At 39.6% G+C, this 15,035-nt stretch overlaps 1 protein-coding gene across 4 annotated transcripts in view; it reads left to right on the top strand.

The window, feature by feature from the left end:
• The window catches only part of ADAM12 (ADAM metallopeptidase domain 12), a 201,723-nt gene that overhangs the window by 39,715 nt on the left and 146,973 nt on the right, over positions 1–15,035 (top strand). For all 4 annotated transcript variants that reach the window (XM_083506121.1, XM_083506122.1, XM_083506123.1 and 1 more), the window contains one exon: positions 11,676–11,749. In XM_083506121.1, coding sequence (XP_083362247.1) covers positions 11,676–11,749 — 74 coding nt within the window. The remainder of the gene's footprint in view (positions 1–11,675; positions 11,750–15,035) is intronic.

A 15,035-nucleotide genomic window follows, 5' to 3' on the forward strand; every position in this document is an offset into this window, starting at 1 on the left:
TTCAGTAACCTGTCTCAAGGCTGCACAGCTTCTCCATAACACTGCAGCTAAGCCAAGGCCACTTACCTGAAAATTCTTGGGGTACGCTGGTTTGCAGACACAACGTGGTGCAATCAAAAAAGTTGTTGCCTATTTCAATCCAAATAAAAAGGTAAAGGGACCCCTGACCGTTAGGTCCAGTCCAATTTGAACCACTGACCTTCTGATCGGCAAGCCCTAGGCTCTGTGGTTTAGACCACAGCACCACCTGTGTCCAAATCCAAATCCAAATACTTGAGTCTTATTGCTTCCTTGGGATTTCCCCAACTGGGCTGCACAATTCCTGTGCGTGGGCACACAAATGGAAGCCAGAGAGGCTTTGACCTCACAGGTCCCTTGTGACATTGGAGCCAATCAGGTGCTACTTCATAAGAGCCATTTAGAGATGCTACTTTTTCTAATAAGAAATAAAATGCTTAAGTTGCTGGTGGTTCTGCAGGACAGAAATCATTATTTGGTCATCTTGAATTTGCATGCTATATACACTTACATGTGTTTTGGATGATGTGCTACCAATGAATGTCTAACAATGTCTGCTACAACTGAATGTAATAGAACCGTCTAGAGTCAATACTTGGGCATTCCATTATATATTTTGAAATACCCTTCTGCTGAGGAGCAGTTGCAGTACAGATGGAGGCCATCACAAACAAACCCAATCATGCAAGAGATTTCTCAACATGAAGACATGTCAGCCTTCTTTATATGCATCCCTTCCCCTCGCTTTGTCTATTAGGATAGCAGCAGGGAATTTCATTGTTTTGAACTGCAACAGAGCTACTATACTTGCTCAGGAAAGATAATCTTATTTTGCATTTCCTTATTATCAAGGGTCTCCAACCTCCAGTAGGCACATTTGAATTTAGACAGTGCGCCATGGACACAGTCACAAAATGGCAGTCTGTGGTGTGTGTGTGGCAAAGCACAAAGTCAAAGCCACATCAAAAAGATAAAAAAGAGAGATGTGACCACCACCTAATATGGGAGCCCACGACCCCCACCATCAGCCACTCTCATCGGTGGAAAAAAGCACCTACACCTTTCATCACTGCACTTGTATACAGGAGGGAAGATATTTGCATCTGTACTCTGTTCTGAAAAGAAGAGAAGGTACATGCTCAATCCTAGCATCCAGTGAAATGCTGGAATGCTTCAGTTGGGGTGGAGGTGTTCAGTTAAGAGAGGCCAAGCTGGTGCAAACAGGAGTTGAGAAGGAAGACTAAACGATCTCTTGTGCATTTTAGAATTTTGAGGGATACGTACTGAGACCAGTACTTTTTTCAGGCAGTACGCGCTGGTACACATTACTGGCAACTCTGTGCACACGCTTGTCCCCTAAATCGGAGCTTTGTACCACCTTCCCAAAGGCCAGGAAGCTTCTGTCCAGGTTAGTGAGGGAGTTGCAATGCTCTGGCAGGATACGAGAGCCTTCCCTTGTGTGCTGAATACTGGCACCTCTTTTCTAGAAGAAAAACAAAACACTGACTGAGACCATTCATGTGGACAAGCAGGTGCCATCGTGGTGACCACCCCTGCCATCCTTTCGGCTATGAAACCATATTTATTTTGTCTCTTGGAGACACTGACAGCAAACAGTTGGTATCTGTAAAGCTCTTTTTTTGGCATTTTCTATTCCGTCCAATTAACCATATGCAGGGTTGAAGTGTGACTGGAGCCATTTGAAAGTGCTGAGGATAGCTTTTGATGTATCAGGAAACTGACAGCATTGAGGATCTCTCTCTCTCTCTCTCTCTCTCTCTCTCTCTCTCTCTCTCTCTCTCTGTGTGTGTGTGTGTGTGTGTGTGTGTGTAAAGACATGGCAGCTCTCTGCATCTCCACTCCAAGGCAAACAGATTAGAGTGTGGCAAGAACAGCCAGTGGCAGTACTGAAGCCCCTGCAGTTCAAGTACAACAAAATAGATGGCAGATTCTAGTTTCCATTCTCTCCCTGAACAGCTGCCTACCCTGAGAGACAAGCAGCAACTCTGCTGCCCAGGAGCTAAACTGCATGTTGGAAACTGATATGACAACTTTAGGGACAAAGACTGAAACAATTTGTGTGCAAAGGGTTTTCCACCAGGCCTCAAGGACAACTCATTTCCATCCTCTGATTTTCTTTTTCTTTTTGAAAAAAGACAACTCTATATAGTGGATTGTGTGTGTGTGCAAATAAGATGGGGCAGTATTTCCTCCTTCCTTGAACATTTGCTCTTCTGCTCATAATGTATTGAGAAATATAGAACAATTCAAGGAACCTAATGAATTATTGAATTTGAGACCACAGATAGGTCTTGACAAAGGAAGAAAGTTGTAGTGCAAAAATTTCCAAAACAAAGTCATTTCAGATAAGCAATTCCTATTTTTCTATGTCTTCTTCTCACGTGTGTTTCCCAAATCAGTTTTCATTTATAATGTTCATCTTAATGGTTTATCAATACATTTAGGGGAGAGCTGAAACCGTGAAACATTTCCCTTCTCTAAGCACTATCCAACCTTCCTTAAATGTACTTTGAAACCCTTGAAGAATGATGGCTAATTGAATCTCCCCCTTTAATTTTCATTTAAAATGGAAGTTCAATTGGAGGTGGATGGGAATTGGCAAAGGCATTTCTTGCCTGCCTTGGAGAAACATTTGAAAAGCTGCTGTTACCGTAATGTTTGTGTGTGAAAGATGCAGAGCTATATAACAACTTGATAGGCAAGATGTTTATTATGTTTATACTGGGCTTCAGTGGCTATCAGCATGCATAATGCAAAAGTAAAGAAGGGGATGTGGAAATAAAAGATAAATATCTGAACATTTGAGTTTTGGGAGGCCAGCGTTTTTGCTGAAGCAAGGCTCTGAAAAAATGTGGCAATCCCCAGCTGAAATGGGATAACTGAGTGGTAAAAATAACAACTAGCAGCTAGCCTAGCCAAGTGCTTATTCAAACATGTAGCTAAATTATGCAGTATTTCATAGTGCATTCAGCTGCGAGTCAAAGTATATCCAGAAAAAGGATTTTAAGGCTTGTAAAATGATATAGGCAGTATTTGGGTGGTGGTTTGTAGGTCAATGTTGTATATTCAGTGTGACATCTTGCTGCAAAAATGAGCTTTGGGAAAGTCCACCCGCCTTCCTATAATGCTAGTTCACTGCCTCAGTTGCAGTTTTTCTCCCCCTTTTTTGTTAAATACACATTCTTTTCTATAGTAAAAAATGACATCACATAGTTGATCAGATTCAGCTACAGTGTTACAAGGCTGAAGAAAACTGACGAATGGAAGCATGGTTGTAAAGCAGTTGCTACTTGGTTATATGCTGTGGGCAACATTTGACTCTGAATGTATGCTTAGATACCTGTGTCCATCTTTTCGTGTCTGTTGAAAAAAATCACTGAAAAAGTGCATTTCACAAGGAGGTTGCAAATTGTGCCCACCCCCACCCACCCCAATTTGGCTCAGCCTTAGTGGTCTTGCATATGCAAAATATCGCATGATGTTGCAGCCATCAAGTGATGAACTAAGCCAATATTCGGCTTCTTATGTTGTTTGAACCTGGTCTCCTGGTTAACAACAGGCTGTAGCCAACAAATTATTGGCCTTAATTAATGGACATTGATTTCAATGGGAATGACTTGACGCTGAATATCATCCAATGTGGATTGGAAACTTCTTTCTACAATAAAGTTTACATATAACCCTGATCTAGGATTTTCCATTTTAAATATGAAAACTGTAAGAAAGAAATTCTCACTTGTGTTGATGTAATTCAACAGTAATCTCTGTCTTTTTTTAAAAAAAGGCAAAAAACTTTTATGCACTCTATTATTTTAAACAATAGACAATACACATGAATAAATATTCACAATTTCTGTTCACAAGACTCCATTGTTTTCTTTTGTAGGGTGCTTTTATTTTGTCCATGAAATGCATAGAAGTTGTTCCAATTACTCAAAAAGTTACATCTTATTAAGTTACTCTTATTAAGCCAACTGAATGTGCCTGTATTTTAATTTACTAATATATTTGTCAAAAATCAACATTTCTAGTAGACGACCATTTACCACACATAAAAATAATTAATATGCCTTGGAAATACAGCCTTGAAATGTTTTTTGCATTATTCAGTATATATGCTGAGATCAGGGGTGAAATGTCTCCCTTCATTTTTTTTAAACAATACTTCATCTATTTTTCTACTTAGTCAATTTATCTTTAAAAGATCATGAAAGACAATGGAAATTTAAAAGAAAAGAAAGTTAGCTGCTGGCTCTTTACTTTGGCCTAAATTCCATTACCTCACGCAAAAGTCTAACAGTTAGCAAAAAAAAAAAAAAAAAAAAAAGGATTTTGTCTTGGTTACATTTTACAGAGAGATATTTAGAGAGCTTGAAATCTGTGCTAAGTGATCTTGGCATGAAACCTGTGTAATAGAATATAGTAACTGGCTTGGAGTTAAGGGTGAGATTCCAGAAGGAGAGAATAATATTAGGTGAATAAAAGCCAAGTAATCAACTGATGATGTATTAAGCTGTCTGACCTTGAGAGTTCATTCAGGGAGGAAACCTATCTGTTATTACCCCTTCAAGACTTTCGAAATAAATTCAGCTTGGATTAGAATCTGGATAGCTATGATCTCTTCAAATCCTTATTATTTCATTCTTATTATTCCGAGGGCACAGTACAAATTGGTTCCAATCAGCTTTTCTGATGCTGAGATTTTAAGAAACCAAATGAATTAATACAGACAGGGCTATAAGAACCCTTTCTAATTAAGAACTGAACTTTGTAAGGAATAACAGCAACTAACTAGAAACTTGGGATTGTGGTGAATAGATCAGTTTTTTTAATAAAAAAATTGTTTTTTTGCCAGCTTTTCAGTTTATCTTCCCTCACAAAAGATCTCATGTCACAATCACTGACAAATAACAATATACTAAAATGCCAAGTTATTAAAGAACAGACACATCAAACATTACAATTAGCAGCTCCAGAAAAAAAGCATTAATTAAAGACCACTACGATGCAATTACCCAAATGTGGATTTAAACAAGAAAGTCTTTAATGCTAATGGACCAGAGAAAAGGACCTTAGAGGCTGATCTCAAATATCTGACAGATTCATATGGGTGCGGTTAGTCATTCAAATATCCTGGTCCCAAACCATTTAGGACTTTAAAGATTAATGCCAGTACCTTAAATTGAACCTCCACTCAATGTGTGCTCCTGTTGAAAAAGACAAAATCCATGCTAGGGATTGTTAATAAATAGCCTAAGTGACTGAAAATAAAATGGCCATGATCATAAAGGTGTTAGATATAGATCTGTGGTTCATCCATATTTGGAATGCACTGTATAGTTCTTGTTGCTTGTCTCAAAAAAGGAAACAGTGCAGCTTTAAAAGGTGCAAGAAAAGGCCACAGTTTTAGGGGTATGGAATATGTTCCCTACAAGAAAAGGCTGATTGATGTCTCTGAGCTTACCAGATTCTACTCTATCCATTGCTTGGTTTAGTGCCGATCTGTTATGTACAGAAATAAACATCCACATTGAATTATACTTGTTACAGAATTTAGTTGCATTTTAGTGTCCCACTGATGCAGATGATACAATTAGGTGGGTTTTGTTTGTTTTGTTTATTTATTAAATTTGTGCACAGCCCTTCATCCGAAGATAACAGGGTGGTTCACAGTTAATAGTGGATGTATGTCCATTCTGCCAGGTTGGCAATAATTAGTCAAAAGAAACTGGATTCTTTGTTGCTGCAATAACATATATGTCCCTAAAGGAGAAGATGTTGCTAAACTCAAGGCTTCAGTTGCTTGGACTCTACTCAAGACAATCACATACTGCTCAATTCCCAAGCTTCTTTTTCCCCAAAAAAATAGCTGAATCGGTTACTGCTTTCCAGCTTCAGACCCTTCTAAATTTGTTTCTGTGTCTCTGCCATTCTTTTCTTGATCAGGGTAAGATACTGAGAATTTGGTCTTATCAACACCTACCTTTTGCCCCTCTCTTTCCAGGTACAGGTCCATGCTTTAAAGTGTAATGTCCAAGCTTCCCCCAACCCCCCCTTTTTTGCCCTGTAGCTTTCACCACAAAAACACGCTTTTTAGTGCTCAATTGGAGCAAACATCAATTTAAGTTTTCCGAGGATTGATGTTTGCTTTGATTGAACTTTAAAGAGTGAGTTTTTGTGGGGAAAGCTCTGTAGAAGAAGGAAAAAGACATGCAGCTTTAAATAGCAGGAAATAGCCTGTAAAGATCGAAGGAACATCTTTTGTGAACTTTTGCCACCTAGAAGTTAATGGGGAAGTTGTACTCTGTTAGTGTCGTACAAGATGTGACATAAATTGCATAAACACCATGAATGTTGCTGTGTTTATAAAAGTGTAACTAGCCACTGCAGCCCACTCACCCTACCCCTCTAAGCAGCAGGTCCATGAAAGGGTGGATAGTGGGACAGGGGGCGGGAATTTAAACCTTCCTAGTCTGATGCTAACTATGTGAGAGGGGGAGAGGCACTTTGTTTCTAACTATGGCTTACTATTATACGCAAATGGAACCTGTGTAATTTGTGGCTAAAATAAGCATAAACAAACATTACTTGAGCTCTCTTGGGAGAGATGTAATATCTTCTGCATGTTCTATGCAGAATATATAAAGTAACATTTGTGCAGAAAATACAGCATTTTAACCAAGTTTAGTGCATGTTTTTGGCAGGGTATATTTAAAACTGAGGTTGTCCCATTTTTTCAAAAAGCAAATAGAAATATTTTCTGCAGACCTACTTGGAAATGCTGAATTATTTTTTAAAAATAAGTTTAAGCAAAATACATACACAAACAGGTAATAAATCTATACAGATACATTTCTTATCCATATGTCTCTGCTATGTTGATGCTTTCTTTTTTTGAATATTTTTTTAAATATATTAAGTGGTATAGAAATCAAATATTTAATATGAATATATATTTACAAAGTCAATAAATGTGCATACTCACTCAGGGGAAGGTGGCCTTACCCCTTCTCTTGTATTGTTGTAGTCAATCAAGTGCCATCAGGTTATTTTAAAAGCCTTTCATTTACTTTAACCCCTTAATTTTTTCATTATAGTCATAAGTTTTTCTGGAGGTGCTACTTGCCAGACCTTTTGATACCAAGATTCCAGTATAGTAATACAGAAGTTCTTACAGTGCCTGGCAGTAATAGCACCTGCTGCAACTAAAAAGTGGCTTATTAGTTCTTAATTTATGATACCAACCCCTTTGCATTTTGTTCCAACAATAATTTCAGCAGTGAGGAATTAGCCACACTTCTAAAACACAGCAGATAACCAGCTTCCTAAGCTGCCCTGCTTGAAATGGCTGATCACAATGACTTACATGGTGCCTCTAAAACCAGCACATATATTCAAGCTCTTGATCTTCAGAATGACCTCTGTTGTTGCTGAGCTTGTAGAAACAGGTCTAATACCTGAAAAGGTAAATATACTTCAAAATAATGTACTGTCATCAAAGATGGTTTGCCTTCTCTATTGAGAGTATGTAATTATATATACAGGTTTTTAAATAGAACCTAATAATAATTGCCTGACAATGAAGATTTCTTAAGGACTCATGAATAACCATACTCTTCATTTTGCATCTTTTTTTTTATTGAGAGATTTTTTAACCTGTCGTTAACTGGATTGTCCCACAACATGTTAGAGTAGTATTTAAAATAAAAGATAAGAGCAGGTATGATTATATGAATTAAAACATTTAACCACCAAACAAACAAACAAACAAACAAATAAACAGGAGTGGACTAATATCCAACAGCTGAGGCAAACAGATGTATTTTAACCTGGCAATGCCAGATATGTTGGTGCCAGTTGTACCTCAGAGGGAAGGTAAAAAGGTAAAGGTAAAGGACCCCCAGACAGTGAAGTCCAGTTGAATTTGACTATGGGGTGTGGCACTCACCTCTGCTTTTAGGCTGAGGGAGCTGGCGTTTGTCTGCAGACAGCTTTTCCAGGTCATGTGGCCAGCATGATGAAATCGCTTCTGGCACATGGAACACCTTGACAAGTGGCAGAGCGCATGGAAAATGTTTACCTTTCCACCGCAGCGGTACCTATTTATCTACTCACGCTGGTATGCTTTCGAGCTGCTAGGTTGGCTGGAGCTGGGACAAAGCCACGATAGCTCACCCCATCACACAGATTTGAACTGCTGACCTTATGATCGGCAAACCCAAGAGGCTCGGTGGTTTAGACCACAGTGCCACGTGTCCCTCCAGGGAGAAGGATGTTCCCTAATCAGTACGTCACCACTAAGAAGGTCATGTCTTATGTTGCCCCCTATGTACTTTCTCTAGAATGGTAGGCATTCCCTCTGGAAGGACAGATCAGAATTTGGGGCTGCTTCTGGATCCATCTTTGTCAGTGCAGACTCAGGTAGCCCTAGTGGCTAGGAATGCCTTTCACTAGCTACAGCTGGTATACCAACTATCATAATCAGGCTGTTTTTAGATTGGGACAGTCTGGCCATATTGATCTATGCATTGGTAACCTCCATGCTCGATTATTTATTTAAACAATTCATATATCACTTAGCTACACTAATCTCCAATCAGTTTACAAATACACAGTACAAAAAGTTAGCATCAGTTAAAAAGCTATAGCATGAAACTTCAGTTAAAAGCCTGCTGGAATAAAATCGCAATATGCTGGTAGAAAATGCTGTGGCTAGAGTTTTATTGGGGACAGATTGTCACCAGCATGGAATTCCTAGTGCTCAAAAGATTGCCCTGCCTGCCCATATGCTGTTGGACCAGTTTCAAGACTCTTGTGGTCATTTACAAGGCCCTTAACAACTTGGGGTCAGGATGCCTGATCCTTAATATCCCTGTTCACTTACTGAAGTCTATGAGGGGAATCATTGTTAGTGTGCATGTTACATACATGGCTTGTCTCCACCAGGAGCCGCACCCAATTTTATGGAACTGCCAGTTGAGCTCAGCCTGGTCCCTGATGAGCTTCTGGAACTTCCTGGAGACATTTTTAGTCCAGCAAGCTTTTAAACTGAACTCTGATTTTACGGTTGTTGTTTTGTCTTAGACTTAGAGAATGATTTTATAATGTTAATTCATATTGGATTAATCGTTTTGGGTCTCCTGCACACCATTTAGAGAATAGTGTAATTAAGCAGTATATAAATTGTATAAATAAATGAGTGAGCGAGTCTCAGACCTGAAAGGATCCATTAAGCTGTTGCAATTCTGTTTTGTTCTTTCCAAGTTATATAGTATTTATTTCTTCTAAGTCTTGGAACCATTTGCCTAATATTAAAGTGGTAATCAACGTTGCCTCTAAATATTCATGGCTATCAATGATTCCCAAGTGCCTGGTGAATGCCAAGGCTTTGGCCTGAAGCATTTCTTTAGTATGGTAGAGGGATCCAGTTATTGCAAAGTTCATTCCAATGGCTTATTTTAATCTAGCTGCTTTCTTGCATGAAAATAATATTTATGAATCTCCACTATTGACATGAAATAGATTACCCCAGATGCTGGTGACCATAGTTGTTGTTTGTTTGTTTGTTTGTTTGTTTGTTTGTTTGTTTGTTTAAGTCTAGGCATACTTAATAGTGTTCCTGAGAAAGCTCTGGTTCTGCCAGGTTGTAGCAATCTTTTCCTGAGAGTTCGTGAGAAGTTTTGCACGTCTTAAGCAGTTCTCCCCCAACTTACCCCCGCTTAAGATTTCATGGGATCCCAGACCAGCCCCTGGCCTAAGAGAACCTGTCTGCCTGTCCCACCCCCCACCCAAGTCCTAGGGAAGGCACTTAAGCAAATATGGGAAAAAAGATCTCCCTGCTCTTAGCACTGATGCTGGGGGTGGGTGGGTGGGGAGCTGTCATGGAGCCCAGTCCTTGTGGGAGTATCATTAGGCAGTTTCCCTATGGGAAAAGAAAGAGGTCATGGGAAATGCTTAGGTGGCTAAGCTCTTTGTGCCCATCCAAGTGTGTGTGATACGATTGCCTCACAAGAAGGAGGAGAGTACAACTAGAACAGCAAAAAATTTCAGCTTCTTACATGTTTCTGTAGGAAAAGCCCTTTGGGTGTCATGTGATACAATTCATACAGGAGTAATGTACCAAAACAAGCAGGGCAAAACAACTTAACAGGAGAGAGACCTGAGCAGGAGATCTTCTGGTAAATACCTTCGCTCCTGTGTCTTTTATACATCATGCTCTTACCAGACCCCCAGTATGAGGTAATCAGGAAATTAAGGCTGTATTTCATCTTGAAATGTGAATTCTATACCATTACTGATCTAGGGACCCTGTTTACAAACATATGGAGAGGAATTCAACTTGGCACTAAGCAGATTGCTTAATCAGCGCAAACATTTCTGTTTGCCTGATGGAATGATCTGTCTTTTTCTCCCCTCCTGTTCAGTTCTGGAGGATCCTCCTGAGCCCTCCCTCTTGCTAATTTGGAGGAGGAAAAGGGGGATCTTGTGCTAGCAGAAGTCCTTGCAGGGGCTTCTGCTAGCAGGGCTTGTTAGCTGAATATTGCATAAGGATTTGAACAAGAGCAGTGGTCCATATACAGTGGTACCTCGGGTTAAGAACGTAATTCATTCTGGTGGTCCGTTCTTAACCTGAAACTGTTCTTAACCTGAGGTACCATTTTAGCTAATGGGGCCTCCTGCTGCCGCCACACTGCCGCCGCACGATTTCTGTTCTCATCCTGAAGCAAAGTTCTTAACCTGAGGTACTATTTCTGGATTAGCGGAGTCTGTAACCTGAAGCATATGTAACCCGAGGTATCACTGTAGTTGTTTATTTCCTTGACATCTGATGGGACACTGTATTTTATATATACACCAATCCCTTATCCATGGTTTTTATAATCCCTCAAAGTTTAAAAATCTACTCCAAGCAAAATCCTTGTGCATAGCTTTCTAGAAGAAGCCTAGTATTTGACATGCTGAAACACTTATGGACACACATACACCATTGTCTCTAATAATGTTTTTAATTATAGCTCTGATTTCCTTAATTATTGCTAATAGTTTAAGGGCACGCTGTCAATGAGTGATACTGAGGCCTGTATTGTTCAGGGAAGTTTTTAATATTTAACGCTGTACTGTTTTTAACACTTGATTGGGAGCCACCCAGAGTGGCTGGGGAAACTCAGCCAGATGGGCGGGGTATAAATAAATTATTATTATTATTATTTTATTTTATTTTATTTTATTTTATTTTATTTTATTTTATTTTATTTTATTTTATTTTATTTTGTTATTATTCTATCAATCTGCAGTTCAAGCACACACCTTAATTTATCTGAGGTACTAAATCAATAAAATAAATGTGTTTACATATATTTGCAGTTGGCAGCATAAATTAAAAATAGATGTCAAAGAAAATGAAAGATTGTTGAGATACTAGCCAATGTTTTAATACTTCTTTTTTTTTTTTTGCAAAATCCTACTAATGCTTCCTTGCTGTTCACTTTACCTTAAACCCCATCTTCCTGCTGATCTTGTCACAATCTTCTTGACAATTAGGGTCCCAATCTTGCACATTTTTACCTGTCACAGAGCAGGGGTGCCTACATTTTCTGTTTGGAGTAATAGAATTAGTCTTCAATTTCATTTTTCAGACTCACCCAGCAGTGCTGAAACTTCTTATACAAACTGAAAGTGAGCAACTTGTCATCATCCTGGAGAGAAATGAGTAAGTACTTCTAATTTGTATTCCTTGCAGTCTAGTAGTGTTAGTGAGTCGATTGCAAAGTTAAAATTGATGGGTTACATAATGCATGAGGAACTGTAGCTCAGACTGCTATCTAGCTTTAGAAAATAGCCTCATGTAACCATATTTCTAGGTTTTTTTCTTGTTCAAAACAAGATGGTAAGTACATGTATAATTACATATATCTCTTTCTACATTGCTTTAAGCCTGCTTCATCCCCCACCCCTTTGTAACCATTATTCACACGGTTAAAGGCAGTCCAGTTTTCTTGAAACAAACGGTATTTCTTTATTGCTTCCTTTCATTATCACTGCTTAGTTTGATAGACTGTGGCCCAGTGACAGTTCCTGCTCATCTGGGCCTCCAGGGGAGCAGCTTTTGCCATGTGGCATGACTGTGGCATGTTCCAATGACCGATATTTTCATGTGTGGCCGTGAGGGGATGACCAGAGCCTCTACCTCTGGCCATGCTAGCCCACAGGGAAAAGCCCTGGCCCAGGGGGCAAATCTGGTCACAGAGGAAGAGGCTGACCTGCCCCATTCCCTTCCAGTACTTAAGAGGATGGCTGCATGAAGTTCACCCACTTTGGAGGCCAACTGCAAATTCAGCACCCACCCAAGCTGGAGGTGGCCTGGCTGAAGGTGAGGGGGCAGGCTTGTGTGAGGACCTTGCTATGGTTTCTTTGGTCACTGTATTCTGGGCCTGGGGGGATTTCCACCCCTGCAGACAAATTGGCTGGTCTGCAGGTCACAACTCTGGCAGATAAGGCATTAGGTTGGATCCTTATTTGATTGGGTACTCTGTTAAAGGGGTCCAGGAAGGGTGTTTCTGTCTGGGGGCCCATATGGGGGCCAGAGGGCCATAGCACTTTCCCTAGTAGCGGCCCAAGTGGAGTTGATGCACCTGGTCCATGTCAGGGGCAGCTCCTCAGCTCTGGGTTGACACCACCATAATTATCAACCAGCAGGCAGACTGCTTAATACCAGATTCATACCCAGTGCCTGGCCAAATCCTACTTACATCTGTAATCAGTCTGTAAAACCTGGCCGATTTCAACCCAAATACCAATCTCCTGTGTTTATTTCTACGCTGCCTGGCCCTTGCTGTGCTGTGGGCAAAATGCTCCTGTGATGGCAATCATCAGTTGGTTTGTCACTCTCTTTTTAGTGGATAAAACCACCTAGTAACCCTACCTGACCTTCTAAATGCTGAGGGGAAACTGCCGGAAATATAATAAGCTGTTCAGCTAAAATGTTTCCTAAAGCCTCGCTCCTCCCAAGAATAGCAGTGTATTGATCTTGATCTTTCAGGTTGCTAATCAGCAAAGAGCATGGCAAAGGACTTGGGTGTGTCTCCTTTGTTTCCACCTAGAGTTGCACACCAACCATCTATTTGTTGAGCACTGGATTAGGCAACAAATCCTGTGTTGTGCAGTATTTATCAGTAAGGCAATATTGGTGTGTGTGTGTGTGTCAAATCTTAGAATAGCTGTTCAGCTGGTTTCAGTCTTCTCAACCTGATTCTCCTAATACATAATAACTGTATACATACATATACATAGAATAATAAGAAGTCGGAGGTTGTGTAGATGGTTTCTGTCCGACTAGGTACACAACTGTGGTATGGGTGAGGCAACTGAGCTAAAGCATAGGATGTGTATAACTTTCACATGCAAAACCAAAGAAGAAGAATCCTGATAGATATACTCCCTGGTGGTATCTCCTTTATGTGTTCGGGAGGGATAAAGTGAATGTGATTTAAGAGCCTAATTTAGCAAGCCTCAAGATCCTAATCCCAATGCTTATTTTCTTCCAAATATATTTTTGATAATAGGAAATATCCTGTACACATTATAAGAATTACAGATGTATATAAGCTAAAACAAAAGGAGGAAGGATTCAGGGAAGATGTCCTCTCTACTAAGGTTTCATCCTTACCTCATATCTCCCAAAGAGAAGTCATTGCTGTTAGAACTGCTGTGGCACTTAGTCAGTGGACAGTAGGTATGGTGTGTGTGCCTCTGTTTTGTGGCAGACAATATATAAGGGAAGATTTCTGTTAGAGAGTTGTTATAATAAATAACTTACAGAGCTCAAAATCTGGTATAGTTACTGTATGTAGATTTAGTAAATGACTGTACTGGGTCCATTTTGTGCGTTAAATTTGTAAGCTGAACACCTAGAGTATACAAATAAAAATGTGAAGTATGGAGGTGAAAAACCTTTGTTTGTAATGGTGTCCATTTGACTGAAACAACTACTTTTAGCCAGTGCTGGGGGGGGGGGTTGCTATAAAAAAGAGGTGCCAGTGCTTGCATATTGGTAATGGTGTCATGGGTGCCAACACTAAATGGCTTCCATGGCCAGCAATTAAAGAGGTGATGGTACTTCATACCAATGAATAACATCACAAAAAGCACTGCTTATAGCATTAAAACACTTTTACTAAAAACTTTGATTGAATTGTATTTCAGATCACAGTTCAGATACATTATTTCATTCAAATGAGGCCCGATTAGCAAATCTATCACAGAGTTTTGAAAGTAGGCAATGATTTTAGTAGCAAAAGTGTAAAAGGCTGTTCCACTCATGCAACAGACATCTGCTTGGGCAACAGAACTTTCCCTTCCTCTCCTTTCCCCTAAAGCCTCTCCTCAATATGTTTAAAATATGCTCCAGAGGGTTTGGGATCCTCCAGAGTAGATTTGGGGCAGCACAGGGGGGAGGAGAGGGAGGGGGAGGTTGCACAAGCAGAATTCCTCTCTTGCAACATCAGATACAACTCTTCCTGAAGAATGTAGGTTTTAATCACACATTTTAATTTAGCACCACATTATGATGAGAATAAATAGATGCATTCTAGAGACTTGCAATCTATTAAAAATGTGTTAGAAGCACTTGCAGTGCCAACAGCCTTTCAAAATTGGCACTTCAGTGACCATTTACACAACATTTGCTTTCTCAGACTAAGCATCTCTCTACTTAGCTATACTGTGTACAACAATAATTTATGGGCAAGTATTAAGCAAGCTTCAAGAATTTTGTCCTCATAAATGTTGTATGTATGTGGGTCAAAGTGATAATAGTCATAACATTGTCTAATGTTGTAGTTTTTCTTGGTGTATTTAAGTTGTCCTTGCCAGCAGAATAATGGTATGTGTTTACGTTTCTTGCAAATATATTTTATTTATTCATTTCTTACTGTTTTATCCCACTTTTCATCCAGTTGAGCTAAAGTTAGCATGCATGGTTCTCTCCCTGACTTTTT

This window comes from Podarcis liolepis (assembly GCF_965112155.1).
Source record: "Podarcis liolepis genome assembly, chromosome: 5".
NCBI classification, from domain to species: domain Eukaryota; kingdom Metazoa; phylum Chordata; class Lepidosauria; order Squamata; family Lacertidae; genus Podarcis; species Podarcis liolepis.